The sequence below is a fragment of the Euprymna scolopes genome, chromosome 8 (assembly GCF_053919585.1).
Source record: "Euprymna scolopes isolate OS-2025 chromosome 8, ASM5391958v1, whole genome shotgun sequence".
Classification (NCBI taxonomy): domain Eukaryota; kingdom Metazoa; phylum Mollusca; class Cephalopoda; order Sepiida; family Sepiolidae; genus Euprymna; species Euprymna scolopes.
Window position 1 is genome coordinate 57,231,892 of NC_136489.1, and position 15,642 is coordinate 57,247,533.

General features: G+C 34.0%; 1 protein-coding gene across 2 annotated transcripts in view; it reads left to right on the top strand.

Annotated features, from left to right (window-relative positions):
• Positions 1-15,642, top strand: part of LOC145283582 (uncharacterized) — a 54,932-nt gene that overhangs the window by 23,563 nt on the left and 15,727 nt on the right. For both annotated transcript variants that reach the window (XM_080132503.1, XM_080132502.1), the window contains exons 6-7: positions 2,247-2,296; positions 13,149-13,232. In XM_080132503.1, coding sequence (XP_079988629.1) covers positions 2,247-2,296; positions 13,149-13,232 — 134 coding nt within the window. The remainder of the gene's footprint in view (positions 1-2,246; positions 2,297-13,148; positions 13,233-15,642) is intronic.

Genomic DNA, 15,642 nt, shown 5'->3' on the forward strand with positions numbered 1-15,642 from the left:
TTAAGTCTCGCACTTTTACGTGTAAATATCATTAGTAGATTTTGCAGCTCTATATTATATCAAGTGTGGCCGTTTGTACCGTGAATGTCATCGCGTCAACTTTCGTCCCAAATCATGAAGAGGGTCCTATGACTATCAGAATTTTCTACATGAACGCTGTATTAAAAAGACCAGTAGAATGTTGGTGTTGATGCAGCTTATTCTGGAAATGGGTTAATAGTCCGTCAGCAACTCTTTTCTGCTTTTGTCCAGTCAATTAGGAGCTTTTCTAAATGCTGTGTTCGGCAAGTTATCAGCGAGGAAGCTGGAATAAATACTTGTATACAAAAAGGACAAAATATTTTCTTTTATTATAATTTAACTACCACTGAAGGTCCATTTTCTATCTACAATATATAAGATAGGATTAGAGGCTCCAAGTTTATATCTTTCATTATTCGTTCCCAGCCCATCACTGACTTTCTATTCAGAAATATCTCCCAGGCACCACTTTCCACGTCACATAATCAATTCAGCGAAATATGAACGACCACCTTTCAATATTATTTTATTTTTGATAACTCAATCTCAGTTATAAAGATGTACAGATATAAGCCTTTCTTTTGCGCACACGAGATGATACAGCAAAATATTTTGAACTAGCAGAACTCATATCCCGGCATTTCTCGGGATAAAATATAAAAGAATGATTTAACTTCAAAATATTTTTAACAAGATGTGTAATGATTTCCTTAAAAATGTTCTTTATACCAGATTTTTTTTTCGTTCTTTTTCTTCTACACGACTTTCCTGTTTTAGTAAGTCTTTTTATTACCGTTTCTCATATTACTTCTTTTAATAAATTTTGTAGACCGATAAGAGCCTAGAAGAAAAAAATCAAGTCAGTATATAATGGAAAAATATATATTGAGCAGAAAATAAAATACAATAATAAAAATAAAATAAAATAAAGTTTGGTTATACATCAGTTCGACCGCCAAGTGTGCATAACTTGTGCATAACACTGAGACCCACATTTTCTCAAAGAGTTCATTGTTATCCGTAAGGTGGATACAGCAACATAAACAATAGTAGTAATTCGGCAATTTTGAATAACTGTATTGTGTCATGGCGGGAAAATGCGACGTCATGACATTTTCACCGGCGTTAACCCCTTATATACTCAAAATACGCTGTATTTTTTTAGACGTTTTTTGATGGAAATGATAATAACATTTTGTTTTTACTTTTTTCATTTTTATTGTTAAAATAATTTAAAACGTTTAAAAATGAAAATTCAAAGTAATGAAGACGAATATGTATTTAATTATTGGAAAAGTTTTTATTTTTAATCACTTTGTCAATAGGAAAAGTATGTTTTACCCTTTTTATTTTATTCCAAATAAAACATATTGCCATTGGGAAGTGAGGCGTTATTAATTGGGATCATATCTACGGAGGATTATGTGGGGAGTTGAGCCGCGAGATTTCTGTTTACGTAACATTTAAACTTCTGTATGTTAGTACAGCCAGAGAAGGAAGGGAATTCCAAAGTCTAGAAGTCAGTGAGAAGAAACTATTAGAACAGAAGTATTTCCGGCATCTAGGGAACACGACAATGAAGAGGTGGAATTTTGATGCTTGCCGGATTAGTCGGGAGTATGTACGTCGAGGTGGTAGTAGGGTTCATCAGAGCATTAAAATACTTTTAAAACAGACACAGGGATGCAACATTGCGGTAATGGGACAGGTGTTGGGGCTTGAGTGATAGCGCGAGACCTATTAGATTTGATATTCCTTTTTAGATCTTGTCTAAGAGTGAGAGCCTATTATAGATGCACCAGCCAAGATATGGCAACAATACTCCATGCATGGACGAATTGTGGGTTTAAAAAAATATCGGATACTCTTTGGTGAGAGTCATTTTCTAGCACAGTCGCGGGATTCCACTTTATTTGCAGAAGCGTTGACAATGTCGTCAATATATTTGTTCTAATTCATGTTGAATGTTAAGTCAAGGAGTTTGACAAATGAGCTCTCAGGTAAAGTGTTATTTGTCATGGCAAAGTAGTTTAATAAAACAGACGTAATGTCTTGTGTAAAGAAATCCAGTTAGTACGCTTGAAGATGTGTTATTTGATGCTTTATGCAAAGTTACTTTGTTTTTCATTCCTAAAGTTTTTGTCACAAATATGTCCAAAAGTTCTGATGAAAAATATTTGGCTATTTTTTCTTTAAATAAATAAACATTTGTTTAAAATTTTCAGCTGGGATCGTTGGATCTGAAGTCTGTAGTAATATTCGAAATAATCATGGCGTGAGTATTTCCCTTTTGAAATCTTTCAAGTTAAGCAGATTTATTCGTTTTGTTTGATGGATATTCTATCTCGGTACGGGGAGCCTACTTTCTTTGCTGCGTCTTTGGCATACTTATGTACTTAGAATGTGTTTAGTGAATGTCGAGCGGAAGATTTTGAACTTTGTGAACTCTTGCGAAATGTGCTGTGTTTTTTAAAAAAGACATTTTAATGGAACATTCGTCTAAAATTTAGATACTTGTTGCAGATTATTAGACAGGGACAAAGGGAGATAACTCTACGGTATATGATGTTCACGAAATCCTTATTATGATAAATTTTCTTCTTCATGATTTAAATAAACAAGTCCGAAAGTTCGATTATTCTAGATTTATATTGAACAGCCGTAACTTTTTGTTGTTGTTAGATAATAAAAGATTTCGGTAATCTTTACACACAATGGTCTTGAAACATAAATGGTTCCCTGAATCGAGCTTATGTAAAAATGGAAACAGAATTAAACTAAAACAAAATTAAACGAAATTATATAAAGTCCAGGTGAACTGAGTTTATGTAAAAACGGAAACTGAATGTAACTTAAATGAAATAAAGCGAAATAAAAAGAATGAAAGTTTTGCATAATTATTAAAAAGAATTTGTTATTAATAGAAAAAAAAAAGAATTGTATGATTTAAGTACTGTGATATATGAAAAGAGCAAATTGTTAAATCATTATCAGCTATCGTTTTTACATAAATACAAGTCAGGCGGCCATTTCTGTTTCAAAACTGCTGTGTCCAAAGATTACCAGGTTTTGATTAAATAGACATTTTAAATGTTTATATAAGTATAAAGAACACCTGATATTCTTTTATCGTTATCTATAAAATTTCTATAAATTCATTTATGATGTTAAGCTATATCAGATTGCTAACTTTTGTCAGCATCGGACTCTTCCTTTTTTAATTGCCTTTTTTCGATTATCGATTTTTGATACCTGTCGAGGGCATTCCCATACAAAACCTAACTAAGAGCACTCCAAGACTTTAAGTACATTTTTGTGTAATTTCAAAAATATCGGCTCAGTCATTTTGGAGTCTATAGAGAACGAATTCACACACACACAATCTCAAATACACGAACACACGGACAAAGCGCCTTTTATATATAACTAGAGATTTTCATAAATTTATGGAAATCGCCCTAGACAAAGCGCGAAGCCACTTGATATAATCAAAGATTATTATCGCAAAGACAGGAGATTATTGATCTTAGCCTTGACAAGAACAAGGCCATAGGTAGGAGGAAACCGCTCAGCAGGAAGAAAATTCCATAAGCCTGTAGTTCTTGGAAAGAAGCTACTGGAATAGGAAACTGTATTGAAATGAGGTATCAAAACAGCTGTATTAAAATGAGACATCAAGACAATGAATTGACGAAGATCACTATATTAACGATTCAAACGAGCTGGAACAAATGAGCTTAAGGAAAAATTAATATTACTTCTTTATTAAAGTTTTACGTAATTCTAATAAAATTTCTGACTGTTATTATAATACTTATACAAACATGACCCCCCCAACACGCGCCCCCTCCACACACACACACATAAGCACTCATATAATCAAACCAAAAACAGACATTTGATGCATCGGTTTGTTATTTATTTATCTTTTATTAGTAATGTTGAAAGAACGTGAAGTAATAAAAGGCGGGTTCACACGCACAGATGCCATCGTTTTCACACTGGCGCCTACAGATATCACTAAATATATTCGCAATAATTGTTATAGTTTTCATAACATAATAGGTTAGAAATGATGATGGCTATGTTACAATGTAACTGTTACATATTAGAAACCCTACATTAATAACGATTAAGTAAGTTAGTATGAATTTTGAAAATGGTCACACTGAGTGCATGATAATAAATCAAATCTGCAGAACACAATAAGGATGGCTGACATGTAAAGCCAACGCACAGACGGCGTAGACAAAATAATGGTATAAGTCGAAATGATGAATGATGTCGCATTTTTCGAGCTGATAGAAAACAAAGGTTTTCAAATCTCTCTGTTGAGGTCGCGCAAAAAAGACCGCCAATAACGAGAGTCTGTCTATAGAAGCGCGAGACACACCACCGATAACACTGTATAGTAAGAAACGTGCGAAATGTTACCTCAATATCTCTGTTCGTATGTCACTCACTTCAGTTAAGGTAAGAAGTTAACTCAATAATTAGCTAAGGGAATTTTATTCACTTTCTCCTGAGTAATTCTCTTCAAAAATAAAACCTTTAAAAACTCCCAGAAACGTTTCCTTGTGTGTTTTCTGCACGAAAAGAAACGAAAGTAACATAAAGACGTTTGATTTTGTTATTTAAAATGTTAAGTTTCTGAATTTTGGAAATGAAGATTGAACATTTATATTATTTGGATTATTCAGACCACTGTTATCGTCAAGTGTTATTCGCACAAGATTTCGGCCGATGTAACCTCCAACCTTCTTCATGTGTATCTTGTTGAACTCAGGAATCTTTCGGTCAACTGCACGGAATTTCGAATAGAACCTTTATTTAATCCATAGAGCAGCATATTATCGTTCTTTCAACCGTGATTGTGTTGAATTCTTAAATATACTGCAGTTGTATTCTTAGTATCGCCCGCTCTAAGGATTGAAGCTTCAACCTCCAGTTGAGTGTCACTTACCACTGAATTTTACCCTGCGGATCTGTGGCACAGCGGATAAAGTACTAGGTTCATGCTTTCATTCGGTCAGCCATGACTGGGCAGATATCCGAAGTAATTTTAAATCGTATTATTATTTATCGGACTACTGTTCTCACCTTGAGTGTGATTTTCACAACGTTTCGGTTGATGTAACTTCCGACCTTCTTCAGATGTATCTTGTCGAACTCGAGAATGTTTCTGTTGAACTCGGGAATTTGGACGGAATTTTGAGCGGAACCCTTTATTTACTTCACGGGGGTAGCGTGCTCTTGTTCCGTCAGCCATGACTGAATAGAAGTCATAGCTAATTCGTAATTGTATTTTTTTCGGTCGCCCACACTGAGGATTGAACCTTCAACCTTCAAGAGAATATCACTTTTACAATTTATTTTTCCAAGTACTCTAACTTTTAAATTCTAATTTTAAATCGTACCTTTGAGTTTCGCCCGCTCTGAAAACTGAACCTTCAACCTCCAACTGCCAAATATTTTATCAACTACTCCATACAGATCTGTCTTATCGACCGAAAGATTGTGAAGATAACTCAAGTTGAGAATAGTAAGTCGAATAATTCAAATAATGCGAATTATCAATCCTCATCTAAAAAAATTCACAAACAGGACTCAATTTTGTTTTGAATTAGCGATGCTTTGCTTGCATGTAAATTTATCACAAATTTTAAAATTATCGCACATAAAATCTGGTGAAAATTTTATTCACTTGAGACCATAAGTGACAAATAATTTCAACTAAAAAATAAGTATTCTTATTTAATTTTTTATTTATTTGCATATTTTACATTTTTATGCTGCTTCGTATTCGCATATAATCACAATGTAATCAAAACAAACCTTTCATTTAATGTATTAATGCGATACCGACGAGACTGCTAAGTCTACGTTAGATTTTAAAGGTAATTTCATTCAATTTTGAAGTCAAATATTATCACATTTTTATCACAGAAAATTTTAATTTTTCTGAACAATGGGCATAAATAGCTGATATTATTTATGTTACGTGTAAGCAACAAAACATAGAAATGATTATTTTTAAATAATAGATAAAGTCAACATAATATGCATACATAAATAAAATCTGTCATTACTTAAGTAATGAAATATACAAATAAGTAGTAAGATTCTATACCTAAAAATAAGTTTAAGGTTCCCAAAATTCATACTAGAATTATATGCAACGATCCGTAGCACAGTGGATAAAGTACTTGGTAATTCAATTGTAAGTTACGAACTTCTATAGGTTAAAAGGTTAATTTTCAGTGTGAGCGACACACTAAATACATTTGCGAATTACTTAAGACCTTTACACAATCATGGCTGACGAAACGAAAGCACACTACTCCCATGGATTAAATAAAAAGTTCCGATCGGAATTCCGTGCAGATTCCTGAGTTCAACAGAAAGATTAAGGTGTTTGACAGGATACCTCTGAAGAAGGTCAGAAATTACATCGACTGAAACGTTGCGAAAATAACACTCAAGATATTAACAGTAGTCCGAATAATCCAAATAATACACATTGAAATAAACTACTTGTTTTTTTTTTTCACGAATGTATTAGTAAGACTAACTTGCCCTTTAAATGTTTGGTTTTATAGCATAAACCAAAAGGATTTTACCAAAAATGCACGACCAAAAATCATCCCCGATCAATGTAGGACTTACTGCTCCTGCAGTCATATAGAAACATGTAAAGTTGATTGAATCGGCACGAGCTGAATCGCATATTTAGTAATGCCGGATTTTGGTCGGACATAAGGGGGTTTACTAAAATTGTACGACTAAATGATGTACGATTATTTGCTCCTGCTTTGCTATTAAAGCAACTTTTACACGAACGAACTACTGGGTTTATCAGCGCAAACTATTGTAAAAATCCGTTGTGGTATTATTGAAATAAACAATAAAATAGATTTACTCACAGGTTTCAGTCGAGAGGTTATTTTTGGCAAATATATTTTTAGATTCATATAAAAAGTATTTACAAAAACTAAATTATTTAAAAAAATATTCTCTTAAGGCAGATAGTAAATAGATACATAACTATTTATTTACATAATGAACTCCTTAAAAAATGAAACAATTTTTTTTCAAATTCTAGGTGCCACTTTTTTCGTTTTTGTTTTCGTTAAAATATTTGTAAAAAGATAAATAAGTATATTTTTTAAAGATTTAAACACGATTTTTTATAATTAAATCCTAAAAGACTGAGACGATTATTTGGCACACTGTATTGAAAAAAAAATAATTCTCATTCATTAAGGGTTTAATTAGTCAAAAAACTTTGACAGTTTTAAGTTTAATTTAAAAAAACAAACAAACAGATAAAAACAAGCAATAATGATGAGGATTTCTTCTACTTTTTAAAAGGATTTTCTAGTGTTACATTCTTATTGTGTTACAAAATTTTAATTTGGAAGAAAAAGGTCACTTGTAAAATTAATTTGCAAAAAAAAACGAAAAAAAAAAAACCAAAAAAAAAACAAAACAAAAAAACCCCTCTCGTCTGAAAGTTGTGACTAAATTCGTTTTTTTTTTATTTCTGTAATACTAAAATAAACTCGTTTATAATTTTTTTTTTTTTTTTACAAAAATAAAAAAAATGTGTGTTGTGGACTGGTGAATATATTATATATATCCCCCAGTCGTACAAAATAGGAAAAATGAATTGTTTTGGAAGGAACGAATAACGCGTTTATTGAAATAAACGAACTAGAATATATTTCATGAAGAAACAAATGAAAGAAAAGGGCACAGCACGTGTTTAGTTTGGCGTGCGTCTCTCGCTGTTAACTGTTGAGAAGGAAAGTCTATTGTTGTAGAGAGAGAGAGAGAGAGAGAGAGAGAGAGAGAGAGAGAGAGAGAGAGAGAGAGAGAGAGAGAGAGTCAATCCAGTTTAGCGCGCGTCTCTCGCTGTTAGCTGGTGAGAGGGAAAGTCTATTGTTGTATATATATAGAGAGAGAAAGTCAACCCAGGCCATGGAGATAGAAAGCGTGTAAGGTGTACGTACTGTCAGTTGGCTCTTGCCCCACATATAGTAGCAGGGGACGAAAGGGAGCGATTGATCCCTCGACCGCCCAGGTCGGGAGCCGAATCGAAAAGGAGGAGGAAACAGCTCAGGTCTCTTGCTTTTTTAGTTGTTTCCGGTGTTCTTTGCGCATGTGTGGATTTCCTTTAAGGGGAAGTGACGTTCCCCATGTGTGCGTACGTATGCGCGTATGTGTGCGTACATATGTGTACGTTAGCGTGTGTGTGTGTATGCACGTGGATGTGGGTGTATGTACGTGAACGTGAATATATCTACGTGTGTGTACGTGTGCGCATATGTTTGTGTGCGCGTATGTGTATGACAAGAAAAATGGCTTGAGATGTGAACGCGTGTTTTTGTGCGAGATTAGAAAGGGCTCGCACAAGTGGCATACTGGATTGGAAAAAGTTTCAGTCTTTAAGAATTTGCCCAAAATAATCGCAACTAAGTCGTTTTATTGCTTATTTTAATCACAGCATTTTTTGCGCTGACGGACGGACTCAGTAGATTACCCTTGTAACAGGTAATATTTGATAAAAAATCAGGAGTTTTCTTTTAGTAAATATTATTTTAGGTATGGACTTAAAAAGATATTTGTCAAAATAACCTCTCGAAACTTTTGAGTAAATTCGTTTTATTGTTTATTACAAGATTGTTTTACAATATTTTACACTGACGGACCCAGTTGATCGCCTGTATCGAAGTTGCTTTAATCAGCAGCAGCGGCAATTAGTCATACATTGATCGTACATAATTTTTTAGTCGTACATATTTAGTAAAATCGTAAACTATAAAGTAGATTTTTTACCCCAAAAGTTTCTTTTTACATCACGCCTTTTAGATTTTATAAGTGAAACATATTGCTGCGATACTGCTTTTCGAATGATTACAACATGGTCGAATTTAAGTCCAATGTGATCAAATACATAACCAAATTTTGTTCTTTCCGTCCATCGTATTCACCCCTCTCATACTATACTTCCTCATCTAATTGACAATTTCTTATTCTTCAGTGAACTTGATTTTGATAAGTTGTAACTCAGTAGTATGTAAAACAACTATCATAGTAAATGGAAGAGGGGTTTATATATATATATATAAATATATATATATATATATATATATATATATATATATATATATATATTAGTATAAGTATTTGTATTATTACAAGATCGTTTACTCGGGAAGAGTTACTTGTTTGAAAAACGTCCTGGGAACGACAACCAGTATTGAAGTGACGTGACGTACGTAGAAAAACGCACAAACAAACGAAAATATTGTAGGTTTTATAAATCTTCGTATATCTATTTATTTTCCAAAATTAATCACATATATAAATCAATAAAAACCACTTGCGGAATTTGAAGTCAGTCTCTATTCACATACGCAGACCGCCTGTCTGTCGACAGAAGGAGTTCGTCAGATCATTAGACTTATTTGGGGATATATTTTAACTCTCCCCTTGCCCCACTTGTACATATAGTTTTTATTATTGCATATATTTTATTTGTATTCCCACCTGTTTTCCCCCTCTCCCTCGGTCTGTTCTTGCGTGTTATTTTATTTATTTGTTTATTTTATGAGCAACGATGAACTCCTGATGAGTCTGTTGATGAAAGGGGTCCCTCGGGTTTTGCCGGCCATTTTGTTTAAAGCAATGTATAAGTTCTGTACCGTTAAACGGTTATTTAAATATGTCCGGAATCGGTACAATTATAACCAAATTAAACAATTGAACGAACCTTCTCGTTTTAAGAGAAAAATGCGGTCTATAAAATTATCTAATTTATTTCTTCTTGCCTTGAAGAAAATGTCGGTCCATTTTACATTAGTAAAAGAATTATTTCTTCCAAGGTTACACCAAGTCTCAAGATTGAACGGGCGTTCATCAACGATGAAATAAATAAATTATGCAAACAGTTCGATTCTTATATCAATTTTAAATATGTCTCACTTTTGCGAATAAAAGACGTTGTTGATTTCTTTCGGTTTTCTAAGTATTTGGCAAACCGGGAGGCATTCTCTGGACAACGAATTTCTAATAAATTAAATAAGCAACTTGACTCGCTTGTTCGCGCTAGATTCGGGCGTGATTCTGGTGCTGAAGGCAAGAACACTTTTAATTACTCCAATCTTGCTCTTTAAAAAGTCGAAACTGCTGTGTTGTCCAAGGGGGTGAATTTTTGTGTCCCCCGACTTGTATTGATAAAGAAGAAACACTTGCAGTTTTTGAGGTTTTATTTTCTCAAATTAAGCACCACGATCCTCTTTTACCTGAACATGCAACGACTGTAAAAGACAGCCTGAAAGATCTGGCTTTTCATTACTCTAATTCAACTATTGATTCGGGTGACTTTGTTTGGTCCAGCACACATTTCAAAACTATCAAGTTATTGAAATCCAATAAAGATATTTATATCTGCAAACCGGATAAGGGTGCTGGCGTTGTTATACTGAATCGTGCGGATTATGTCCAGAAAATGTAGATTATTTTAAATAATCCTGATAAGTTTAGTCGTATTGGTCCTGTTGAAACCTGCGATAATACTTATAAAAATCAAGTCAAGATCCAGAAGCGCCTTTTATATTTCTATAAGAAAGGTTACTTTACTAAAGAGGTACATGATAAAATAAGTCCTTCTGGTTCGCTGAGACCTAAACTCTACGGCCTTCCTAAAACACATAAGGAAGGTATCCCACTTAGACCTATCTTGTCTATGACGGGGTCTGGCCAACACTCTCTAGCCCAATGGATATTTACAATTATAGAACGGGTCCAGGCTCTGTACGCTAAAAATTGCATTCTCGACTTGTTTAGGCTTGTTGAATATTTACGTGAGCTGCAACCTGGTGTAGAAAATAACTTTATGCGTTCACTCGACGTATCTAGTCTATTTACAAATGTTCCATTACATGAAACTATAAATATTTGTGCCGACTCTCTTTAGAATAGTAATTTAATCCCTCCCCCTTTCCCAGGGACATATTTGTTGAACTCATATTGATCTGTAATAAAGCTGTAGAATTTAGCTTCGACAACGTTATGTATAGTCAGATCGAGGGAGTTCAGATGGAAAGTCCCCTTGGTCCTGCACTAGCTGACATTTTTGTGGGATTTTACGAGTCGGCATTATTTAATGATGTATCGAAGCCATAAATATATTTTAGGTACCTCGACGAGACTTTCGCAGCTTTTGCCTCTGAAAATGTAGCTAAAATATTTTTCAACAAGCTCAATTCTCTCCATACAACGCTATTATTTACTATGGAGAACGAGAATGATGGTTGCTTGCCTTTCTTGGACGTTTTAGTTGAACGTAATAAGAGTTCTTTTCTTACTACAGTCTATCGTAAGCCGATATTTGCCGGTCTATATATAAACTGGCGTTCATTTGTGCTTACTTCCAGAAATATTGGACTTATTCAGACGTTAGTTTATAGAGCCCTTAGAATTTGTTCTTCTGGTAAATTGGAACGTAAATTGAATTGAAGATCGCCAAAGATATTTTCATTCCAAACGGTTATCCTGAGAATTTAATTGATTATATTATTAAAAATAAAGTAAAAAAAAAAATTCTCCTGCGTTCTTTGGTCCTTCCAGGTGTCCTGTTTACTTAAAGGTCTCTTGGATTAGGAAGACCGGTCAGTGTTTGGGTAGACGAATCATTAAATCTGTTTCAAATTGCTTCCCGTCCGTTGCTTTATGTTTTACCTTTGGTGTAAAGTCTGCATTTCCCCTAGTTGTTAAGGATGATTTACCTTACTTCACAAAAAGTAATGTAGTTTATGAATTTAATTGTCAGTGTATTGCTGACTATGTAGGTCGAACCTCCTTAAATTTGCAGAGTCGAATCAACCAACATGTTCCAGTAAAAAATAAAACTGGGCAAGCCTTGTCGTTCTTACCCACTTTCTTCCACCTTGAAATCTACCATTGGCCAACACCTCCATGAAAATCCAGCGTGTGCCAATGCGTATAAAATCGAGTGTTTTAGGATTTTGCATCAGGCTGACTCTCAAAATCACTTGCGGATTTTGGAGTCAGTCTCTATTCTCTTACGCAGACCTGGCCCTGTCGGTGGGGCGTTAGAATACGTCGACTGCCCCCCCTTGCAGAGAGTAAAAGTCCCTCAATGGGGGTCCTGGATATGACCTTAAACTATATCCAGTGGTGAGGCCCCAGCTTGTGGGGTTTGGGGAGTGTGGAGCCACCCTTTAATTACCATTGCTCCCAGGTCCACTCTGACCCGGAGTGGTAGTATCTGTTCGGGTCCCAACTATGGGTTGAATAGAAACCGACGTGAAAACAACAAATATATTCTATTAAAAAAAATTTTCTTCAAAATCTTTGGATTCGGCATTAAATAACCCGAAAAGGGTTGATATGCCGTAAAACAAAAACAACCAACCAACCTACGCATACCGTCTCTCTGTCGACAGAAGGAGTTCGTCAGATCATTAGACTTATTTGGGGACATATTTTAACTCTCCCTTTGCCCCACTTGTACATATATTTTATATTATTGTATATATTTTATTTGTATTCCCACCTGTTTTCCCCTCTCCCTCGGTAACATTTACACGTATAAGTCTGTTCTTGCGAGTTATTTTATTTATTTATTTATTTTATGATCAACGATTAACTTCTGATGAGTCTGTTGATGAAAGGGGTTCCTCGGGTTTTGCCAGCTATTTTGTTTGAAGCAATGTATAAGTTCTGTACTGTTAAACAGTTATTTAAATCAATAAATCAATAAATATGGACTTACTGTTTGATATAATCGGAATGGGAAACATGTTTAATATTCCGTGAATAAACTCTCTTTTTCAGAAGGAAAGCAAGCCAAAAAGAATGTCACAAAAAGGAAAATGCCATAAGTTTTTATCCGGTATTCTCTATTGCTACAACTATCATTGTACTCACACATTTGATCCCGTCTGTCAAAAAACAAAGCACACACACACACACACACACACACACACACACACACACACACACACACACACACACACACACATTGAAAGTTATCGTCAAATCTTTTTAGAATATACATAAGTGCACTAAAAAGTTGTTTTTTTCTTTTTGTTTGTCAGGTCCCGTCATGTAGTTCACCTTCAACGATGGTCAGTTATGATCTTTCTGCAACAATTTCTAAGAATCGAACCCTTCAATCGCTTGTAAGTTATTAACACTTTTTGTTCATATGGATTAACTTAATGTGGATTGTTCATATGGATTAAATTAACAGTTTTATTAAATGAACATATCTCATTTTTATATTTATGCACACACACACACACACACACACACACACACACACACACACACACACACACACACACACATATATATATATATATATATATAGAGAGAGAGAGTCAGTTTCCTTTATCTTTTATAGCAATAGATTTCTTAACAAACGCCACAAAATAAAATCTTGTTTTGTCACTGATGTATGGCAAATATTGCCTTGCCTTAAATACATGCAAATTGTATTTACGCTCTATTTTAATATTTTAATTTTTGATCCTGGTAAATATTTCATTTATTTGTTACTGATATTTACTAACTCAGATGTGCTTTTACTCGTACTATCGTTAGCATTATAAAATGAATAATATGCATGGTCGGATTTAATAAAACTTTTAAAAACATTCGTTGCGAAATAATAAAAAAAAGAAAATGCAAAGTAATGTGTCTTGGGTTCTTTTTACTATTTTAATTAATTTTGTTTATCTGACACTTTTGAATGTCAACTATTTGTTGCCGATTCCATTTTATGGTAGAATTAAGACAAATATTCTTAATAAAAGTCGAAATGCCCCCCTCATGTTATATACCTTTAATTATTACCACTTTATTCTTCAATGCTAATAAAACCCCGTTGCTCCTATAATCAGTAAACGAACTTTCCCGATACCAAATCTATCTAAAAGCACCACTAGACGCGTAAAGTAAGTTTGTGTAAAATTAAATAAAATCTGCCCAGCTTTTTCGGAGTCCATAGTGAATGACCTCATAAACATAGATAAGGCACTTTGTCTGTCTGTTTGTCTGTGTGTGATTTCATTTGCTATGGACTCCAAAATGGCTTGCCGATATTTACCCAAACGTACCTTATTTGTCTGGGAATGTTCTTATATGGATTTTGTATTGAAATACCCTGATAAGTATCGAAAATTGATAGTCCAAAAAATCTTATTAAAATGGAAGCAGTTCGATTTTGACTAAAGTTAGCACTTTTATACAGCCTAACATCACAAGTGCATTTGAGAAGTTTTATCACCGCACAAGTGCCCGACATATAAAATTAACTATAAGTTGTTTGATAAAGTTCTTTGATAAGATTCTTTGATTGCATGTTTGAAATGAATATTTTTTTCTGTTTAGAGCACACTCCAACCGTGATACTTGATCTTTGCATGTTAAACTTATTTTCAATTCAGTATATAAAAATAATTTCATTAAATCAACAGGGGGATTTTTACAGTACAATGCAGACTACAACGTATTGTGGAATAAGTCGCTATGTGAAGGTATATGAAGTACTCTTTCCCGTACACCGTGGTGGCTTCCCGACTAGAGCAGGCAATCAATCGATTTTATTGACGGATGGGCAATTTTACTGATTCCGATAAAAATAAAAGTATCAGAAGTGTAGAATATTCGTTGATCCTCATTCCATCCCGGGCAACGTGAGGTCTCTCTGATTATATATATATATATATATATATATATATATATATATATATATATATATATATATATATATATATATATATATATATATATATATACGAATTCACTGAATCTGTAATATAGCGGCGAGGTAACAAAATGTCGCTTCAATAAACAAAGGAAACATTGTCGAAAACTAAGGTTGGAGTAGACATTTATATGGAGGTTTTATGATTGCTACCCTCTATTTTGAAGACGTATTTGGGAGAAGTAGATTTCTTGTAATATAATAATTTTTCTAAACATGAAAAATGTAAGAATATTTTCGTTAAACACACTGTATGTGGTAAGTGGAAAATATTTGCACAAGAAGTTTTCGGTTATTTTCCTATTTTGACCGTAGTTTCAGGATAAAAATCGAGATTACTTTATTATATAGAGCTATCTGTAAAGTAATCTCGATTTTTATCCGGAAACTACGGTAAAAATAGGAAAATAACCGAAAACTTCTTGTGCAAACATACATACATACATACATACATACATACATACATACATGATGATGATGATTGCAACGTCTTGTCAGACGAGTGCCACTCCCTCAGACACTTAGTCCATGAGCCCAAAAATGACTTTTTTTTAGTCCTACCGGCGAATTCACACGCTCAAGCAGGCATGACACTGAAGATGGTCATTGAGATCAGTTATTACATGCTTCCAGCATTTCAAGCCCTCACACATCACAACTTTTCCATCGCCACAGGACCATTTTTATAGACAAATGCCTGAGGGAGTATCTATACACAGATGATGTTACAGAGTCTTGGCTTTGTACGACAGTTAAGTCTCTCTCTAGGTTAAAAATGTTAAGATCCAGCAACAAGCATTAGTAAGATAGCCAACAACAAG